The 22,656-nt window shown below is 41.6% G+C and overlaps 1 protein-coding gene across 29 annotated transcripts in view; it reads left to right on the top strand.

Moving 5' to 3' along the window:
• NRXN1 (neurexin 1) overlaps positions 1 to 22,656 on the top strand; it is a 1,569,693-nt gene that overhangs the window by 1,030,352 nt on the left and 516,685 nt on the right. For 19 of the 29 annotated variants that reach the window (XM_081000811.1, XM_081000819.1, XM_081000812.1 and 16 more), the window contains 2 exons: positions 4,040 to 4,243; positions 7,484 to 7,510. In XM_081000811.1, coding sequence (XP_080856937.1) covers positions 4,040 to 4,243; positions 7,484 to 7,510 — 231 coding nt within the window. The remainder of the gene's footprint in view (positions 1 to 4,039; positions 4,244 to 7,483; positions 7,511 to 22,656) is intronic. The other 10 variants (XM_081000828.1, XM_081000824.1, XM_081000818.1 and 7 more) reach the window with 1 other exon arrangement.

Raw genomic sequence — 22,656 nt, 5'->3', positions numbered from 1 at the left:
CCCTGGGGAGAGCATTCCGTAAGTGAGGAGCCACCACTGAAAAGGCCTGTTCTGTGCACCTCCCTTGGAGAGAGCACACAGAGAAGGTCGTCAGATGATGAACACTGGGTTTGGGTGAGTAAATGTGGGGAGAGACGACATGTGAGGCATTGGGGTCCTGAGCCGCAAATGCAACCTTTAAACACCGAGGCCCAATTTAGTCACCGTAACTTTGCCACCTGTGCTTTCATTCCAGCTGAAATGAAATACAGAAAATGAAATGTGTGTTCATTCTCACACTCATTTGCTCATGACCCGAAGTGGTGCCACAGGGATCTCCCCCTTTTCAAAGATTCAACTCTCGGATTGCTCTCTCCTTCGTTTTTAATGGAAATGGGGAGGGAGCTAGCATTCCTTCATCGTACAAGAATACAAGGAGCGTGAAATAGCAAAGGGTTGGGGTGGGGGGTTTATGTCTCATAGTTCTGTATCTTTGGGGTCACTCATGCCCCCAAATTCATTGGTGGGTTGAATAGCAGCAGTGTCACCCTATGCACGACTATTCAGAAATTAGTCCCATTGAGATCAGTGGAGCTTTCTTCCAGGAAAACATGAACAGGATTGCAGGCTTAATAGTCTTTGAACCTGAAGTGTTCCATGCTTATTTTGCCACTGTAAGCCGGAGCTGATTATGCCAAAAGTAAAAAACATCAGGATAATCTCTGGATGGGTTTAATTTGTTTGTGGGAGCTGTAGCAGATGGCAGGACAGATGTCATGGCAATATAATTTGGCTTTTCTCTTTGATTTTTATTGGGGCTTGTGGTACATGATTGCCTTTCGGCAGTGCCTTTTTCAGGTGTATGTTTTCAGCCAGGCAACAACAACAACACCAAAAAAGATAAATGTGCAAGATGACATTTATCAACAGAAATTATATTGGGGGGGGGGGTGGCGGAGATGCTAGGATGCATGATTTTTCAGGGTTGCATATCTTGCATTTACTGTCAGTAAGCAGAGATGCCCAGGGGTGGGGCTATTGGGGTTTTTTTTTTTTTGTTTTGATTATGTATTTTGTGGTTTTATATTCTGATTTTATCCTGTAAACCGCCCTGAGACCTGTGGGCATAGAGCAGTAGTAGTAGTAGTAGTAATAGTAGTTGTAGTAGTAGTAGTAATAATAATAATAATAATAAAAATAAAAATAAAAAATACTATTCCAGCTAAGAATATAAAGTCCAAAAGTTTTAAGCTGGACCACTTAGTTATGTTTCAGCAAGTTAAAAAAAAATATTGATTAAAGGTATTGCATATTAACACTCACCATCTGTAACGGAGCGCGTTACTTCCGGGTTTCGCTGCTCACGCAAAATGACATCACGTGCATGCGCGGCAGCTGCAAAACGTGACCCGCGCACGCACAGACACACCGTCACATCTTGTGTTCCATTCGGGATGTGAACGGGGCTCCGGAATGGCTCCCGTTCGCATCCCAAGGTACCACGGTACTGGCACTTTTTTTTCTTTTCCAAATGTTAAAAGTGTGGCACTTTCTGTAGCAGCTTCATGGGGAGTACCAGCACTTCCCACCCCCTGCAAAAAAGCACTGATTAAGTCAACGTACACAAACTCTTCTGGGTAATCTTAAAGTGTTAAACTGGGTAGTAGAAAGTGCATTATATTGTTAGTAAGCAAAAACGATCATTCATTGTTGCGACAGACTGTGATTATGTTTTGCTTCACATTTCCCATTGGACAATAGCCTTATTATTATTAAAACATGCCTTCATCAATTAAAGCTGATCCCAAAGCTTTAGGAGGCAACCCCCACTGCACAGAATTAGATCTCAGTAGGGCCTGCAAAAGCTGGTTACCGGCCAAGCTCAATGCAATCCAGCACCCATAGGAAGCTGCCTTATCCTGAGTTAGCTCATTGTTCCATCTAGCTTAGTTTTGCCCACACTGGCTGGCAGTGACTCTCAAGGATTTCAGGCAGGATTCTTTGCACAAGGGAGTGGACATGGAACGTTTTGCTTGCAAAACAGATGCTGTCCCGCTGAGCTATGTGTGTGTTCCAAGGGGCCTGACGGGACAAACTTTGCAAAGCAGCAAAACCAGGAGGGGGGTTTTTTTGTGTGTGTGAGAGAGAACCTGTTGGGTCATCCTGGCCAATTGGTGAGTTTAATGTCGTGCAGAAACACACTGGGGAATACAGTGGTACCTCAGGTTAAGTACTTAATTCATTCCAGACGCCCGTACTTAACTTGAAACTGTTCTTAACCTGAAGCACCACTTTAGCTAATGGGGCCTCCCGCTGCCGCCGTGCCACTGGAGCACGATTTCTGTTCTCATCCTGAAGCAAAGTTCTTAACCTGAAGCACTGTTTCTGGGTTAGCAGAGTCTGTAACCTGAAGCATATATAACCTGAAGTGTATGTAACCCGAGGTACCACTGTAACAGGATTGTGGCTATTGCTTGTTTATGTTCTTCCATGCACTAGCAATAAATTTCTCCATTTCACACCAACTGCTGGATAACCCCTTTATTATTTACTTTTCAGAGGGACCGCCCTAAAACTTATTGTCCTGGCTCTCTCCCCCTGCCCCCTCCTGCAGCCCCCTAGATACAGCTGCCCCCTGGTGTTGTTTAATAAAGCCATTTCCTCTCTGTGCACAGTTGCATTCCCTGTGCGGAAACGATAGTATAATTCCTTGCCCTAGAGGCCGTGATTCTGCTTAATGAGCAGCGTATTATGAAGCATTTCTTCCAGTTGTTTGGAGCATAAACTTCTGCTCCAGCGGTGTTTAGTGTATACCAGTCTCCCTGGAACAGTAACCAGACTGCAGGGGAGGGCAGAAAAAAAGGGGGAAAAATGCTTCTAATGTACAGAAGAGATGCTACCCCAAGAAATAAATGTTCAGAAGTCTAACGATTGCTGCACCAAAATGCCCAACATGTATTGTATCTGACGAAGTGTGCATGCACACGAAAGCTCACACCAATAACAAACTTAGTTGGTCTCTAAGGTGCTACTGGAATGATTTTTATTATTATTATGTATTGTGTTGCCCCAGCTTCAGTGGCCATACTGGGATACAATACTTGTCCTACAAGGGACGCGGGTGGCACTGTGGTCTAAACGGCTGAGCCTCTTGGGCTTGCCAATTGGAAGATAGGCGGTTTGAATCCCCACAACAGAGTGAGCTCCTGTTGCTCTGTCCTAGCTCCTGCCAACCTAGCAGTTCGAAAGCATGCCAGTGCAAGTAGATAAATAGGTACCACTGTAGTGGGGAAGGTAAACGGCGTGTCTGTGCACTCTGGTTTCCATCACGGTGTTTAGTCATACTGGTTTAGTCATGCTAGTGTTTAGTCATGCTGGGTTTAGTCATGCTGGCCACCTGACCCAGAAAGCTGTCTGTAGACAAATGCCGGCTCCCTTGGCCTGAAAGTGAGATGAGCACCGCAACCCCATAGTTGCCTTTGACTGGACTTAACCGTCCAGGGGTCCTTTACCTTTACCTTACTTGTCCTACCCCAGGCTTCCTCAACCTTGGCCCTCTAGATGTTTTTGGCTTACAACTCCCATGATCCCTAGCTAGCAGGACCAGTGGTCAGGGATGATGGGAACTGTAGTCTCAAAACATTTGGAGGGCCAAGGTTGAGGAAGCCTGTCCTACACTATAAGATGCAATGTGGTACAGTGTTCGTCTTGGGCAGCAGGGGCTATTGTGTATATAGTTTTCACTCAGGTCCACTAAAGTTAATTTAGGCAGGAAACCCTGGGCTGCTGTTACAATGTTGACAGCCGGCTGCCTATAAAAGCAGGTCGGCTGAGCTGTTTGCAGTTCAGTTCAGTTCCAGCTTACTATAAAGAACCACTTGGATAAATCTCTGTCATCTGCTATGTCCACTCACAACTTAATACCTCAGGTGCCAAAATGTCTTGGGCTGGCCCTGCTTGACTCAGCAGTTTTTTTGACGATGCGACTCATGGCATTCGCTTTCATGCAGAAACACAAGCTTGTAATTCCTTCACAATCTTCCCTCTTGTCCGTTTTCAGAGGCAACCGTTTTAAGCTACGACGGAAGCATGTTTATGAAAATACAACTCCCCGTGGTGATGCACACCGAGGCAGAAGACGTGTCCTTGCGGTTCAGGTCTCAGAGAGCTTACGGCATTCTAATGGCCACCACTTCGAGGGAATCTGCTGACACACTGCGTTTGGAACTGGATGCAGGACGAGTTAAGCTAACAGTCAACCTAGGTAACGTCCCTCCCCGACACCCACCCTGAAGTTAACATCTCAAACATCCTTTTTTGGTGTGCGTCTTTGCCTGCAAACACCTATTCAACAGCCTGTTGGCCACTGAAAAATCAAATGAAACAGAAATATATATATGCAGTTCTCATGCATATACATATATTTGCAACATGCATAAGTTCATTATTCGTTGAGTTTAATTTCATCTTTACACACTCCACCATAACCCACCATTATTAATTCTGAACCGCAGTCTGTTCTAAAAAGAGAAGACCACCAGCATTAGCAGGCAACCTATTTTTATTTTGTTGGCATCTTACCCAACAAGGTGGGTTTCTCAGCCCAGGATTTCCCATATTGCTGTGTTACACAAATAAATCCTAGTTCGAAACACATGCCCCTCGGTGCTGGGGAAGCTCTGTTGGTGTGTCTGCATTGTGCATGCAAGCTTCATGCACAGTGTTTCATGCAGCTTCTGTGGAGCACAGGATTTGGGTACCCAGAGAGTCAGTTCTTCTGATGGCAAGGGGGTGCAGGGTGGCAACTGGGGAAAGCTCCCTGGCCTCAGCCAGGCAGTCCACTCACACAAGCAGTTTAAAGTCAGAGCTGCCATTCTGTGCTCATGTACATTTGGGGCTCTAAGGCTGTGTACACACTCCGGTTGACTCTGCATCCAATGTGTTCACACTGCTGGTTTGTGAAGCCGTGTACACATGGTGTTAGCCACAATTCACACCTGCCCTGTAGTTTCTTGAGAAGTACTGTGTTTTGATTAGCTTTCCCCCACCCCAGACCTGCTTTAATCCAATTTGAGAACAGAAGGAATGCAAAGATCTCCATGCCCTTTTTACAAGCCGGTTTGGAACTGGATAGTGAACTTTCAACAACAGCCTAGCTGTGTGTGCCAGGTTGATCAGGCCTGAGACGCACAGCCTGGGAATCTTTCTTTGCAAAAGGAAATGCCAGGATGAACAACCCACACAGAACAACCCACAAGCTGGGGGGGGGGGGTCTACCTTTACAAGAGACTGTAGCCTTATACCAATATGACACAGCTTCAGATTTTTCTATTCCTTCTGAAAAGAAGCTCTAGAAAGGCAAAATTGAGTTATTAGCACACTAGCCCTAATCTCTCTCTCTCTCTCTCTCTCTCTCTCTCTCACACACACACACACACAGAGAGAGAGAGGGGGGGGAGACAGAGAGGAATGGGGAAATACACACACAAAAAGAGGATCCTGGAGTCAACACACAATGAGCGACTTCCAAACACATCTGGCCCTAATGATGTGTACAGTGTCTTGCAAATGTGATTTGAAGCTCAGCTATAGGGAAAACAAACTTGCTGCGTTTTAAGCCGGTGATGTGTGCACAGCCCAAAACCACACTGTTGTCCTGAACAGTTTGCTCATGCGAACTGAGTTTGCCCCAACATATAATCAGATCCTGTTACTCTGTTAAAAACCAGCAAGCTATTTAGCCCTTTCCAGTATGTTGTACTTGATTTTGGCTTAATGTGTTAGAACACATAAAATATACGCAAGCAAGAAAAACCTGATTGCAGGCCACATTTTTGTTTGTTTCTGGTCTTCTCTATAGAGCAGCCTGGCATTACATACTTTCAAATCCATCTCCCTCCCTCCTTTGATTTGATTTGATTTTTTTTAGAACTCCCCCCGCTACAACTTCATAGTGATCTTGTGTGTGTGTGTCACAAATAACACGACCCTTCAATGCCCAAAGTCTGCGGCCCTCAGCAAACAGCCATGTGAGCACAAACCGCATAAGCTCTCCTGCAGAAATAATATCATGCTTTCCTAGTTGTTGTTGTTTTTTATAGCATTTAGAAATAATTGATCGTTGCTTTATTCACCGAGGAACCAAATGCAAGTTTACCAGAACGGCTTCCTTTTTTTCTTTGTGAGAGAGATTATTTTCAGGACTTTTTGTAGAGCGTTTAAAACAAAACAAAACAAAACCCTTCACTCCGGTGTGATTTTGCTTTTAAATTGCGAAAGCTAGCAAGGCAGAGTGATATATTCAAAATCCATTTTTTTTGTATAGGAATGCGAGATAATTGAATTTTGATTATATTAATTCGATTCTGCAATAGGGAGGACACTCTTTTTTAGCTTCAGATAGAGCCCTCTAGTGACATTTTGGAGTTACTGCAAGCCGATGCATTATTTTAATAGTCATGATGGTTGTAGGATAGTGGCCAGGAGAGGGCTCTTTCAAGAAAGCTTTCTGTAGACAGAGGCATGTAGGTAATGTGCCTTGGCTGTTTGCCACCACTTTTCTGATGCGGTTGACGACACATGACAAACTCAGCTACATGGAAACAAAATCTAGGTTGTTATTTTTTAAGAAATAAAAGCAATAATATTGATGATCCTCAAAGACCATGTAGAGGAACAAATGAGTATGCTGCTAATTTGAGAAGGGTGTTTCAATTTGCCTGTACGAAGTGCACATTTCCCTTACACTATGAATAAAATAAAAGCATTGCCCCGCCTGTTATTCACCATGAAGGCGGAAATAAATTTGCTAACGCTCACAAGAGAGAGGATGTCAAAAAGCATCCTCTCAAAAGTCAAAAAGCAAATTATAATATTGCTTCGCTTTAATCTAATAAAATAAGAGCTTTCTAGAGGAGATGGTGAAGTCACTTTTCCTATGTTTACTGAACGACTTCAGTAAAAGCTAAAGGTATTTCTGAGGATTGAGAGACCATCTAAGGTGGTTGGAATATTACAATTACAATTTTAAGCTTTTAAAGTTGCATCCTCCTTTGAGGTATTAACTGTGATCCAGAATGTGTGATTATTGGCTTGGCTTGTACTATTCCCCATTGTGACGGAGCACTTTTATTATTTTTTAAATTAAAATTGAGAAGATTAATCTGTTCTTTCATATATGGGGGAGAAAGTGGCAGCCAGCTTAAATCCAGTATCTGGACCAGTTTCTCCACAAGCCTTTATTCCCCACTTAGATTTGTCACCATGTAGCTTTGTTTGAAATTGGCCATATTTTTTTTATCCTCTATTTCTACTCACTTCTATTTATAAAGTTTTTTATCACCATATATCTGCGTTCTATGGCAATACCGAAAGAATCTGAACACGCAGTGGCCATGTTTGCATGTGTCTGTCCCCGGAAGGGTGGACTGTGATTTTATTGGATGTCTGCAGCTATTACTTTGAAGGATAAATTTTCATTTCTCATCTATTCTTCCCCATCTAGACTGTATCAGGATTAACTGTAATTCCAGTAAGTGCCTATTCAAAATTTTTAAACTTATTGTTCCTCCATTTATGCAATTTTCACAAACTTTAGATTAAGACATGGTGTGCATCCTTTTTTTGTTTTTGTTTGCATACTTAAAATGACTTGCATTTGAAAAAGACGTAGCAAATTCCATGGGTGTGAAAAGAAATCATCGCACATGGCTTGCCTTGCCTGCCCTAGAGTTGCCTTGTCCCCATCCCCACCCCACCCCCTGAAATTTCAGGCCAAACATCTAAGGAGTTTCAAGGACAGTTTAAAGAATCAGGCATAGAAATGCCACAGAGTCTTCTGTCATCTGCAGAGCATCCTTCAGTTTCCCTAAAAGTCAAAGCAGTTGTGGAAGTTCTGCCCCTGTGTTCCAGTAAGACTAAATATGTCTTGTATGTGAGGAAAGGATGACTGTATACCCCTAATTACTGAGGAATTATCTGCCTTTTTGTTTTGTTTTTTTAAAAAAGATTTATATTGAAATTTTCTCAAACAAATTAGAAACACATAATAAAAAACAACACAAGACACACAACAGAACTTGACTGTGAACATAGTCCTGGTTCCACTGGAGCCAACTCCAGGAGGCTGTGGGTGCTGGGTGCCCACAAAGTCAATGGGCAAAGTTGTCACAGGCACCCACAATATTCAGCACAAGATGACACCTATGTCTGGTTCTGCTTGTTGTGCAGGCAGGTGAGAGGACTGAAGAGGGCAGAACCATAGAGAAGAAACAGCAGTCTAGAAGGCCAACGAAAGTACCTTATACATTTTTAAGGTGTCTTCACTCACCCTTTCTTCCCTGGCAGCGGCGACGGTGGCACCATTTTGTGGTTCGCCTCAGATGCCAAAATGTCTTGGGCCGGCCCTGTCAGTCCCACTTCTTTTTCCAGTCGGAAGTTACGATTGCTCCATAAGTCTGCAGTTTTGTACACTGGGAGTAAATTCCGCTGAGCTCAGTGGAACGAGTGGATACGTATTGGAATTTCACTGTACACTGATTTCTCCCCCCAGCCCACCAAATATATACACATTGAAATGAACTTTCGCAGTGTGATATATCAAAATCTGTTTATGCAGCGTTGAACAACAACAAAAACCAGGTAGAGCTTTAACAGATTGATCTATTGATTGAAGTTCACACCAGTAGCTTTTCTCCACAGCCTCTGTTAGTGTGGGAACTCTGGTTGCATGGTCCCAACTATCGGTAGCATCAAGGTCACAGGGGTCAGCAAACTTTTTCAGTAGGGGGCCAGTCCACTGTCCCTCAGACCTTGTGGGGGGCCGGACTATATTTTGAAAAAAATAAATAAATGAACGAATTCCTATGCCCCACAAATAACCCAGAGATGCATTTTAAATAAAAACACACATTCTACTCATATAAAAACATGCTGATTCCTGGACTGTTCGCAGGCCGGATTTAGAAGGTGATTGGGCTGGATCCGGCCCCCGGGCCTTAGTTTGCCTACCCATGAAAGGAGTTAGGAAGGAGGGCAGGGCCTGTCTTCAGACCAGCAAACAATGAGGTGAACCTCAAACAGTGGTGAGAAAAAATGGTTGATTGATTACAGAAACATTGCAAACCGCTATTGCACCTGATACATTTTGAGCACCCACTGAGTGCAAGTGGTGGTAGATTTTTGCCACCACCACCACTTGCAATGTTTCCCCCCATATTATTCTTCCATTGTTGATATTCTTACAAACGAAGAATTGAACTCCCTATTCCAAATAAAGAGGGTGTGCAGTCGATGATATTTTTTATGTCCCACAAGATTATATTTGTGTGATGGCTTCTTTTACACACTAAAAATATAAGATCTCTTAGACTGAATTGGTTTTTTTCCTATGTGTCTTACATCATGCTTGATAAATTTTTAACCTTTCTGATATTATTTGGATTAAGATGCTATGTTCTGAAAGAGGATTGTGGACTGTGATTTTATTTTGAGTCTGTGGACCTCCCAAACTTTCTATAGTAAGTACAGTACATTCTAGTTTTCCTTTTGTGGTGGGCAGAGGTGTGGGGAGAGAGTGTTAAATGTTGCAGACGTTGTGTGACAAAAATAGCTATCATGCCCTTGTTTTAAACCAAGTGACTGAAGCATGATTGAGTCAAAGCTAAATGCTTCTTTTCCCCATTGATTTCCGTGGGAGAGACTTAAATATAACCTTAGCTCTCCCATGGAAGGTAAGTGGGCTCAAAAGTAGTTAACTTTGGCTGGAACATGTTTTGAATTTCCATTCAGGAAACATATTGCTATTCAATTCCAGTTCACTGCAATGGTGCTTACTTGCTGCATTTGACAGCAGGCGAACATTTGATGGATTACTGCCAAAAACATCATTCTCAAAACCCTTTGGGTTTTCTAGTTTCAGGTTGGTTGGTTGGTTTGGAAACACTTGGAATGTGAGATTACTTGTTTGCAGCGCAAAACAACAACAACAACAAAATGTGCACCTTTCACCCAGTTGCCTTCTTTCGGTGGGGCAAACTGAATTACAGGTCTTTCTGTATGTGATACGACAAAATAGAAACTAGAGTGGAGAAAAATAGCTAACGCAAACGGAAGTATCATTATTAATTATCATCATTGAAATATTGACCGCAGTTCTCAATCTCAAGCATTCTTGTAGTTCACATTCAAATATAACACATGCATTGTGTAAAAAGTATGTTTAATATTTTCCAAAGCACAGAATTACATCGTGACAATTTAAATAGTGATGTACCAAGAAGGTGGAAAATACTATTTAAATCAGAAATTGCCCTCCCGCAAGAAATGTTTCAAAATTTGTGTCAGAATCGTAGTCATTCAAGAGAAAAGGGGCATATTGTTGATATTTTTTTAAAAAAATATGTCTCTGGCATTGCAAACAAACCTCAATGCAAGCATAAAGTCACAGGTATAACGAAAAGCAACAGTTCACCACAAGCACAATAAATGACTTTTGTTATTGCTGAGAAGTGCATTTGTTCTGTGGAGCTAATGGCAGGTGGTATAGGAGACTTAGATTTCCTATGGAATAACCATAATGCCTTTCTATGAGCAAAAAACAAACAAACTGTGGAGAACAACCGCGAAGAACACCAGTAATATGGGTGACATCCAGCAAAGTCGTATACTGAGTTAGACCCATTGAAAACAACAGACTTCAGCTGTGTTTACTTTCAATGACTTTATTCTGAATATGACTTAGCTGGGGAACTTTTTGACCACCATTTGTTGGTGAACTACAATTTCCAGCAGTTCTAGCAGGTATGGACAATTCCTAGGGATGATGGGAATTGTATTTCAACAAATCCTAGAGAGCCATATGTTCCCCACACCTGACTTAGTAGCATACAGCACTTGCTTAAGAGCTGGAACTTAAGTGGCAAAGTGCTTTCATGTTCTGTGTGCGCTACGTGAATCATTCTATTCATTTATGGAATGAGGATGCTAGGAATCAGTAGGCCTGGTAGGTGTGCAACAAGCATGTTAACTCTACATGCCCATTGGCCGTTCATCTGTTAACTGCATATAAGGTGGGGAGAATAAGGTTTCAATGGTGTGTTTTAGTCATGGCTGCTATGGCAGTTGTGTCTTTTCTCGTCCCATGATTAGAGCGCTGAGTCAAAAGGTGAATGTAAGTAAGTTGCAGTTAAGTTAGCTACATGATCTGGGTAAAACTTTGAAACTGTTAACATGAGTCCCCAGACATAAAACAAGCTAAGGGACATCGTTGGTTTTCATGCATCGGTCTCTCTTTTGCCACACCTTCATTTCAGACTCCTTTGCAGTTTCTTCTTTCCATGTTTTGATAGAAGCAAATCATTATAAACAGGAGCTGAAACGATTGTTTGCAAATATTCGAAATCCACCCCATATTTGAAATGTTTTAAATTCAGAATTAAAATCATTTTACCTCAGAACTTTCTGACGTCTCTTAAATGTTTTCATTTTAGCAGGCATCAAAAACTGTCAGCTGTCAAATAATATAAAATACCAAATACCATTGCATTTTATCTTCAGTATGCTGTCACATGCTAAATATCATTTTGTTTGTACCGTCAGGCATCAAATACTGTTTTCAAATGTACTAGTATGACAAGTGGTGATAGCAAATCTCCAGTGAATATTTAGGGAAATATTGTAAGAAAATCTACAGACTGTTTGAGATAAGTATACATACAGAATTCTGGTGAATGCATTTATTTCAGCTCCTCGATAGATTTCCTCTTATGATAAAACCACACTGACTGTCTGCTTCAGTTAAGTATGTTGAGTTTAAGGTAAGCAATGCATACTTAGGAATCTACAATTTCAGTGACCAGGTATCACTCAAGCATTATTAAAGACAGGAAACAAATCTACTTTCAATGACTATTACTATACGTTTCTCTGGTCATGTAAACACTGCCACCAGTTGTCAAGAAGGCGTAAATAATTACGGCCATTTCCAGCACCAAATGTTGGAGTTTTGTTGTGAATACACCAAAGTCATTCATAGCATTCCCAACATTGGTCCTTCCAGTAAACTCCATGTTCCTGTAGCTTAGGGACACCCAGATAGAACTACAGGTACCAAGATGGAAGTAGCTACATGGGATCACCTGGAACATGGCTGAACAGTGGAACTGCCATTGAAAGAGAATTAATGAAAGGAACAGCAAGACTGGACCAGAGTGTGTCATGGAGATTCAAGCGGGTAATGTATCAGCCAATGGAATAAAATACAATGCAAACATTTGCTCCTACACTGTGGCTGTTAGGTTGGTTTTCCTTCACTATATCCATGCCTATCACATTGTATGCAATAATTCTGTGAAAATGCTTTCCAGCTGTAAAGGAAACATGACTATTGCAAGAAAAATAGAGCCCCAAAATCATTTAGACTGGAAAGCCATGTTGGAGAATACAGCTGAATGTCTTTACCGTTGCCGATTTATTTACATACCACATTTTTCCACAAGTAAATCTGTGCTCAAAGCAGTTCACAAAATAATAATAATATCAAAGTCCAAATATGTAATTCAGTGACAATGCATAATCAAACATATAGTATCAGTGCAACGTAACACTGGAAAAAGACAGTGACTCAACCATTTACAGTTCATTTAACATATATAAACATTTAAATAAGCTCACAACCTATAAACAGATCAAGACAAAGTATCCATTAAGCAACTCCTGTATGAAGGCTGCTAGGACAACCCAGGGCAACGCAGGTGACACCCAACATCTCCTGATGGCAACCACAGAATCTCTCCCACTTCTCTTCTGGAAACAGCTCCCTTGTCATAAGATGATGGGAGAACAAATACGGCAAAGGAAGAAATTTAAGAAAGGAATACAGCCTTTTGTTGCTGTTGTTATGCAAGGCCAATTTGTACTACAGGCCTTCAAACACATACGCTGCCGTGTTCTCCTCCCTTTTAACGGTCTACCTTTGAATTGAGGCATGACTCAGTGCCAGACGTTGTTCCCTTGACTGGCCTTCTGCACATGTAGCCAAGGTGGCTCACGACATCCGCCCACCTCTTTCTCTGTGCAACAAACCTCTTTGTTTCCTTTCCGTTCTCCCATCACTTCCTTCCCTGCGGACAGCGGTACTCAAGCGACCCATGTGTTCGTTACTCTCCTTTACAGCTACCTTTCTTTAATGGGACTTGAAATGGAGCAATACTTAATGGGTTGTACTTGAAGATTGCACTTTCAATTAAAAAGCACACACAGGCAGATATTTTGCCTATTATCCCACTTCCTCTGGCTCTTGCTGACTGAAAAGCTCTCTTCCATAATTTTCAGGTCTCAGTAGGCCTCAGCTGATACTCAGAGATATTTTTTGCATCCACTTTGCTGCTTTCCCCTCTTCATTATTGGATCTGTTTTTGTTTTGTTTGTTTTTTTAGTAGGCACTTTTGGGTGATGGAAGGAAGCATTGCATGTTTTCCTTTTCATTCGTTATGCTTCCGTTCATGTGTGCTTGATTTGTATGTCAGCACTGTGTTGCTTCTAATGGTGGGCATTCTCTTTAGGTCACTAATTTGAGTGCTTCCTGCAGTGTTGCAGGAGTTTCTGCAGTTCCTCTGCTTCTTGCACCACTGGAATAATACTATGTGTTTCTCTCATTTGGCTCAAGTCTTCTTCAGCTGGCTTGTTAGAACTTGAAGGGGCCACTAGTATGGAGTGATGCCCATTCTTAGTTGTGAGAGATTAATGGTGCGTAGCAAGGCATTTTGATATACATCACTGTCATGAAACTGAGAGTCTATTTTCTATACGACAGCCAAGCTTTTCAACTTTTGTGCTACTTTTAAAGTGACAAATGGCCAGCAATAAATGTCAAACTCTGATCTTTCACTTTTTGCATTGTTTGGAATGTGATCTTATCTACATGTAAGCACAGCCGTGTCAGTCTGAAAAGGCCGCTGCTAAAATGTCATCATGAGAAACCCTAAATCAGTCTCCCAGGTGGCTTAATTTGGAGATTGGTTATAATGACGTGTTCTATCCCCTTCTGAACACAGTGGTTGATTTCAGCTGAGGTTTCGGAGAAGATAGACAATAAGGTCTTCCAGGTTGCAGCCAGGAGATTCTATCCATACCTTTATGCTATTGCTCTTATATTTTTATCACACCTTTCCTTCAGGGAGACCATCCTATCATCGGAAATGCCAGTTGAGGCCAACAGTGATACCAAGATACCCAGTGAATGTGATGGTTGAGAGGGGAGTTAAAACTAGGTCCTGCCAAACCAAAACTAGCATTCCCTCCATCAAATCACCCTAGCTCTTAGGTTGGCTACTGAAGCAGAAGACAAGCTGCGTCTTCTGTTGCCCTTCCTTTCATGCCTCCTCCATGCTGCATGACACACCTGAAGTTCTGCCCTCTACAAAAGGACGCAAGGAAGGGAAGGCCCAAAAACAGGTACAGGAACTTTACTTAGGTGAGTAGGGGATTACCCAGGGCCTAACCAATGGAGGGAGCCACATCAATGTTGATCAACAGTACCAGATGTCAGTGTTTGAAATTACTGGACCCATTTCTTCACTTTCAAGACAGTAGCACTGATCAGTGGAAGTGTTTCCCCAAGAGTGATTTCAGTGCTTTGAGTCTGCTCCATGCTCCATTTCCTAGATTGCTGAGAGGGCCTGCATGCTTAATCAACTGTTATTGACTCACTAGCAGAAGATACCCAGCTCAGGAATTCTAAGTAACCAAAGCTTGCTGAGATTTATAAATGGATAATGCCATTTGCTTGTTTCCTTCCAAATTGGTGCAGGCTCAGCCATTCCATGCAAAATTTGGTTACTGTCTTGCTTCACAAGTCATAGCTCCCCAATTGCAGCCCAGTTGCAGCTGGTCGTATGGTCTAGGGCTAGGCAGTGGCCATGGCAACAGGGCATTGGGAAGGCGGTGTGAGGAGGCCTGATTCGCTCATATGGCATGCCCCTTTGCAAGTGCCTTGCAATTTTCACTTGCAAGAATTTCTGCAATCCTCAGGCCACCCAAGCAGTTTCCACTTCTATTATCTTATTGGCAAATGCTAGGGAAAGATAAGTGGATGGAAGATCAAATACACAGTTCAGACGCAACACATTTCTCAGCTTGCATCACTGAGAGAGGCAGAAACTTAATAAAGACCATTCATCTCCCTGATATCTCAAGCTTTCGGTAATGCACTGGGCACATAAGAGACTGCCATCCATTCTCCTGCGGAAACTGCAAAATCTCATTTGATGATCAAATTGACTAATACATTATCCATGTGTTATCCTTATAGGATTTACTGCATGGATTGGGCAGAATAAAAGTATCTGTCCCCCCCCCCCCCAGTAAATAAAAAGCCTCAGAATGCAGCAAATTATGTTACATGCTTGGTTGGTAGATATGGGCATCGTAGAGGCCTTTACTATATTCAAAAGCTGCAGTTTTGATTTTCCTGTTGTGTCTGATATAAGCGTAAAAAATCATATCATTAAAACCAGCTCCGGTTCTTGCAAGCTACAAGTTCAGATCTTGCTACCACTGCTCAGATATTGGTATCAAAGTAAGAGAACAGAAGGAAGGGGATGCCAACCAAGTACAAAGATCAGTAGATTTCTCTCCTTTTTTTGCCAGAAACATGGTCATAAAATCTCTAGTAAAGGTAAAGGGACCCCTGACCTTTGGGTCCAGTAGTGTCCGACTCTGGGGTTGCGGCGCTCATCTCGCTTTATTGGCTGAGGGAGCCAGTGTACAGCTTCTGGGTCATGTGGCCAGCATGACTAAGCCGCTTCTGGCAAACCAGAGCAGCACATGGAAACACCATTTACCTTGCTGCCGGAGCAGTCCCTATTTATCTACTTGCACTTTTGACGTGCTTTGGAACTGCTAGGTTGGCAGGAGCAGGGACCAAGCAATGGGAGCTTACCCCGTCACGGGGATTCGAACCGCCGACCTTCTGATCGGCAAGCCCTAGGCTCTGTGGTTTAGCTCACAGTGCCACCCGTGTCCCGTCATAAAATCTCTACTCGGGTATAAAAAACCATCTGTAGCTCAGTGACAGAGCATCTGCTTTGCCTGCCAAAGGTCCCAGGTTCAATCTTCAACATCTCCAGATTCTACCTGAAGCTCCTTGGGAGTCACAGCTAGTCAATGTAAAGAATGGTCTGATTCAGTATGAGGCAACTGTTTATGTTCCTATGCTCCCATGCATAGTTTTATTCTGCTGGTGTATATGGATTGCATTTTCAAGACAGCACAGAAGCAAGAATGAATGGTTCAAGGAAAGCAACAATTATTATCTAGACACCCAAAGGTGAAGAACACTTAATATTTAGCAGGAGATGCTGCTTTCTTACAAAATGGAATAGGAATGAGGTGGAAACCCAAGCACACCTGTTCAAGTTGTTGTTAGCTTGATCATCAAACCATACCATAGTCAACCGGATGCAGGCCCTTCTTCTTCTTCTTCTTCTTCTTCTTCTTCTTCTTCTTCTTCTTCGTCTTCTTCTTCTTCTCCTTGCATCTCACAGCTCTATGTGGGGTGCTACCCCACTCCCAACATCCAAAGCTCAAAAATATTTCAACCTTGTGGAAATGGATGGAAAAGTAGTTATTGGTGTACCCCAAGAAAGATGGCAGAATTCTGACATGCAGCCCGTCTGTGTTTTTTATTTTGCTGGAAGCCACCCAGAGTGGCTGGGGTAGCCCAGTCAGATGGGTGGCATATAAATAAAAACATTCTTATTCTCTAGTGCAGAGCTTTCCAAACTGTGTGTCATGACATATTGGTGTGTTGGCTGCAACGTATGGATGTGTCACACAAACACTGGAAAGGGATTTAGTTCCACCTCCAGTTTGCTAGTAAAACTGAATTGCTGTGTTGCAAAATGATGCATGTCTAAAAACTGTGTCACCAACATGAAAAGTTTGGAAAGCTCTGCTCTAGTGTCAAATGACACACCAACCTCCCCCCCCCCCCCCGCCAGGGAATGATTGGCTAGACTCATGATTCCCAGGCAGGAAATAAGACATTGGTTAGGTGGTCCAGTGAGATCTTTGGACCTGTGTTGGAACTGCCCCAAGGTGATGTGGTTTTGGTTTTGTTTAGTCTTGGGGAGACAGGAAGGTATAAGCTGGAGTACAACTTGCATTTGTGCTCTTTGAGCATTAAGCTGAACATTCAAAGAGCTTTCTCAGGTCTGCCAACACTCTTTTTCAAAGAAACAAAAGCCCATCAGGTGCAGTGAAGGTTCCTGTACCTTCGCTGGTGTAGATGAGCACATGTAACTTTTCTCCAAGGATGAGAAAAGATGCCATTTGTCTTCTACAAAATTACAAAAAGTTTCAGAATGCATTTTCTGTAGGCACTTGTTTACAATAACAGTGAGATGTCCAATAATAGAATGAACAGGGTTCTTCCTCTTCCTCTGGGGATACATCAGGGGACATGTGGAACATTGGGTCAGAGAATTATTGGATTAATTCTCTTTTTTAAAGGCCATTAATTCCATGAGAAGCTTCAACAGAAAATATGACTGCATAATGAGCATTTATGGGACCTGAAACCTAAGCAGATGCTAATTGGAAGAAAAAAGATAGATTGTATTAGTAAGAACGAGGATACATTAGGGCAAAGGTGAAATGACAAAGGACAAAATGGGTATTTTTTTTACGCCTCATGCATTTTTCAAATCAGTAAGTGACCTTACTGCAGGTTTCTGCTACAGACCTCCAAGTCTGACCAAAGACTTGTGTGATGCCTTCCTAGAGCTGATTACTAAACATTTAAAAAGGAGAGATATTGTAGTCATGGGAGACTTCAGTTTCTCTGATATCTGCTGCAATTGAAACTCTGCCAAGAATGTAAGGTACAACAAATTCTTCAATAGCCTCATTGACAGTTTCATTTCCCAGAAGCTGGCAGAAGCAACAAGGGGATAATCTATCTTGGACTTGGGCCTCACTAACCGGGGAGTACTGATAAATGAGGTGGAAGTACTGCAAAACTTTGAGGATGTGATCTTGTCCTCTTGGGTTTCGTGGTACAGAGGCAAGGGACAGCTGAGTGCAGTCAGACATGTACTTTGGACTTTAAAAATGCTGATGTCAAAAAGCTTAAGGAACTGCTGGATGAGATCCCATGGTCAGAAATAGTCAAAGAGGAGTTCAAGATGAATGAGAGTTTCCTAGAGCTGAAATACTGCAGGCACAAATGCAAACAATTACAACGAGAAAGAAAAGTGGGAGGCATCTAAATAAACCACCGTGGTTTACAGATGAGCTGAGAGCCAAGAAGGGCATGTATAAGAAATGGAATAAAAGGCAGAGTACGAAGGAATAGTATACATAGGTAGCCAACAGTTTTGGGGAGAAGGTCAGGAAGGCTAAAGTTCAGATTGAGCTCAGGCTTGCAAGACAGATTAAAGATAATAATGATTGTTCTTTCTTCTATGTTTGAAGCGAGAGGAAGAACAAGCAAGCAATAGGTCCTCTGTGTGGAGAAGAAATGCTGACGGAGAAACAGAGAGAAGACAGAACTGCTCAGCACCTACTTCACCTCTGTCTTCTCCCAAAAGGAAAGCATTGCCCAACCTAGTAATAACAGGTTAAATGATGCAGGGCCCAAGATAGGAAAAGAGGTGGATAGGGAACACCTAGCTACTTTAAATGAATTCAAATCTCCAGGGTCTGATGAGCTGCACCCAAAGGGACTAAAGGAGCTTGTGGATGTAATTTCAGAGTCTATAATCACTGAGAATTCTTGGCTGATAGCTCTCTGCCTCCTTTCCTTGCTCCCTTTCATCTCTATTATTCAATTTTAATGCCTCCGTTGATCAGTCCTACCCTTCCTGGCATCCGTTCTCTTCCATTTTCTCAAGCTTCTTTTCCTACCAGCTGTTGCAAATTAACAAATGTTCCCTGGGAGGAAGTGTAAGTAAATCCAAAACTGCTATGCTTCTGTCACTGCCCCCTTCTGTTTTCTGCCGATGGACTTTACTGCCATTATATGCCTTCAAGGCTGCTGTCTGCAGGGATTGGCTGTGCAACCTACTTTCCCATGGGGAACTCAGGCCCAAAGCCCACAACAGACATAGTTTGGAGAGAAAAAACCTTGTGGGCCAAATTGGGAGTCTTGCTGGTTTCGCCATGGGCTGGAGATTCCCCACCCCTGCTCTGTACCATCCATAGTAGTTTGTCTGGTCATCATTTCAATTACATAGAGTTTGGGTGTTCCTTGTGTATTGGTTTGCCGAATCAGAAACACTATGTGTTCTGGAGAATCCACATGCTTTCTTGGGAGAAAGAGAGAGTCATGGCTTGCCACAGACATGAGGTGTCTTATATACTATATACCGGTTAAACTTTGCAAACAAGGTTTAAACCAAGTAGATTCCCTGAATGAGCAGTTGATCTCTCCTTTGGAACTTCTATGCATGATTGTGCCTACTATTCCATCCATTTAATCTGTGGCAGTTAGCATGAATGCAATAAGACATTCTCTTTCCTAGCTGCTACTTTGCTCTCAGAGTATAGTGGTACCTTCGGTTAAGTACTTAATTCGTTCCAGAGGTACGTTCTTAACTTGAAACTGTTCTTAACCTGAAGCACCACTTTAGTTAATGGGACCTCCTGCTGCTGCCGTGCCGCTAGAGCATGATTTCTGTTCTCATCTTGAAGCAAAGTTCTTAACCTGAGGTAATATTTCTGGGTTAGCGGACTCTGTAACCTGAAGTGTATGTAACCTGAAGCGTATGTAACCCGAGGTATCACTGTATAGGCTTTTTTCCAAATTTTTTTATTAGTTTTCCACAAAATTTTTAAACACACAAACAAATAAACAAACAAACATAAATCCTAACCTTATTGTAATTAATCTTATTAAGATTGTTACGCGACTTCCTCATATCCCCTTGGTTGAATTTCAGTGTATATCATTTTAACGGTTTTCCAAAACCAATATTCTCATAAAGTTAACTTAGTCACTTAACATCTTTCTAACTTTCCCATTTGGCATTTCAACATATTAGTTTATCACATTGCATATTTAAATCCTATGCATATCTAGTATTTGCAAGCTTTTTCAATTAAGTTATCTTAACATATTTGGCTAAGTAGTCTTTATTTTTTTTCCCATTCTTCCTGGTACTCCTCCTCTTTCTGGTCGCGGACTCTTCCGGTCAGGTCGGCTAGCTCCGAGAAATCCATCATCTTCATCTGCCAATCTTCCACTGTTGGTACTTCTTGTATTTTCAGAGTATAGGCTTTTTAGGGGTTGACTTTAATTAGTTCTTCTGGGGTTTTTTTTTTGCGTGGAATATATTTCCATATAGAAATAAATATGCATTAGTCATGCACAGCGGAAAAAAGTTCATTGTTGCCATCAACAGTTTGTTATATGTGAATTCATTCCTCACTTCATGAATTTTTCCTAGATAAAAAGATCCCAGCGGGCACTTAGTTCCTGTGCTCTTTAAGCTGTTACTCTCCATTATCATTATGAAAATAAGATCAGTAGCTCAATTGGAAATATGTTTGCTGAAGAGGTAATGGCATTAAAAAGCTTGCTGGAACTGTGTGTCGCCACCAACAACAAAAAAATCTTCTATTAAAATGACTTTTCGGTGTCTAGTATGTTTTACATTTGTGCCTATTAAAATGCATGAAATATCTCTTCTTATCTCCATTAGGCATTCAGCAGCTTATTACTGAGACCTTGTAAACTGTTTCCTTAATATCTGGTACTTCACAATGAGTGTAACAAATCACGCTTGACAAGATAGTTAGAATTGCCATCCAGGCACGGCTCCCATTGCAAGCTGGGCACAGAATGCTGTCCATTTAATTTTTCAGCATTTTTGAAGGCCTTATTGAAAGTCTTCAGAAGACTATTTCCTGCTTAATGTACTGATTTAGATGCACCTAGGAATGGTGGTTCTGCTAGTTTTGCTTTCTCTCAGCTTCTCACTTTTCCAATCTTAAATTCAGCTTGTCACAAATTTCCAAAGCAGCTGAGGAAGGGGAAAGTTCTCATAAAAACATTCTCAGCATTTTACTTCACATTTATTCTAATACAAACATTTCTGAAAACAATTTCCCCGTAATACAATGCATTTTATATTTATAAAACAAAGCATGTTCCTTTAGGAGAAAGGGTGGGATAAAAGTGGGATAAAATATTGAACAATAATTTATTGAAGCAGGATTCACCAGTCTTTCCACTAATACGTGAATTTTGATGGCTTGCTGCATTTTGATTTGGTAAATGTGAATTGTGGAGGTTTAAATTAACATGTGGAGTGAACTAGATTTTCTCCCCTGTTGTCTGTTACACCCACAGTAGGAGGTTGATACATTTCCATGGGATTCGTATAACAGCAAATCAAGCTCTGTGCAATACAGAGAAATTATTTGTATCCTGAAATGGGTATAAATAATATGATAATAATTCAAAAAACAAGCCTTGGTTTTTTTGAACAGATAACCTACATTTGAGACATTGGTTGATGTATCAGGGTGGCTGGACAGTGACCCACATTGCAAAGTATTGTGTCTTTGGAATTTCCAACGTCATTTTCAGCTCTTGATGGAATAAAATACAAGATGAAGACTTCATCTTCGAGTCACTGACACATACAAAAAAATATGCTTGAACCGCAGTACTTACCTGACTACCTTCATAACTTTACTACTAAGGGTATTTCCTGTTTTAAAATGTATTAATCTTCCTGTCAGCAGTATTTCAAATGAGAAAGGCATGATACAAATGTAAGAAATTTGAAGCCATTTCTGTCTAAAATGTGAGCAATAACATTATTTCAATTTCTACATTCATTTCAAAAATCAGGCAAGCTTTTATAACTCACCTTCTACATATATTTGCTGGTATTTGCTCCTTGGAGATCACAAAACTAGAGAAGAGGAAGATTATGTCTGAGCAATAACTTAAAAGAAAAGGATGGAAAATTATGTAGAAATATTATTCACTTAGTGTCTCCTTACCTTATAGCAGGGGTAGTAAATATAGCAACTACAGCTCCTATCAGTCCCAAGGAACTTGACCAGCGGTCAAGGGTGATGGGTGTTGGAGTCCAACAATATTTGGCAAACACCTTGTTCACAATGCTGTTACTAAAAACAAGGCAAGAAAGTCACAACCAAAAACATCAATCCTGGCATCAGATTCCGCTCAAATAACTAAGGGTGCTTCCAGACTGTCACTCTTTTGTGGGGATGATGCGTACACTTTATGAAATAAATAAAACAAATTGCAAATGCTAGAAAATTCAGGTTGCACAATTAAAGTCACTTTGGTGCTCTTGCACAACAAATGTGTTTCCCTTCCATTTTAATTTATTTTTTAATCCTCAAGCTTTTTGCAGGAAGGGAAGTGATTGGAGACTGCAGTGGGAAAAGGTGGGATGGCAGTTGTTTCATCCAATGTCATATATGCCCAACCCAACCAAATTAGAACGAATGCTCAGTAAACAGCTGCTGTTGTGTAATTTGCCCACAAACCTTGGTGATGGGGTGCCATCACCAAGAGGGCTCTCCCCTACATTGTCATATAGTGGGCTCCAGCTAAAAATGATGCAATCAATAGAACCTACCTGGTAAATCCTAAAAAAAATGGGCAGGTCTGTACAGCAAAAGGTGTACCTTGGC

This window comes from Podarcis pityusensis (genome assembly GCF_964106645.2).
Source record: "Podarcis pityusensis genome assembly, chromosome: 3".
Lineage (NCBI taxonomy): Eukaryota > Metazoa > Chordata > Lepidosauria > Squamata > Lacertidae > Podarcis > Podarcis pityusensis.
The sequence above is the reverse complement of the archived record's forward strand: the minus strand, read 5'-3'. Positions and strand labels throughout refer to the sequence as shown.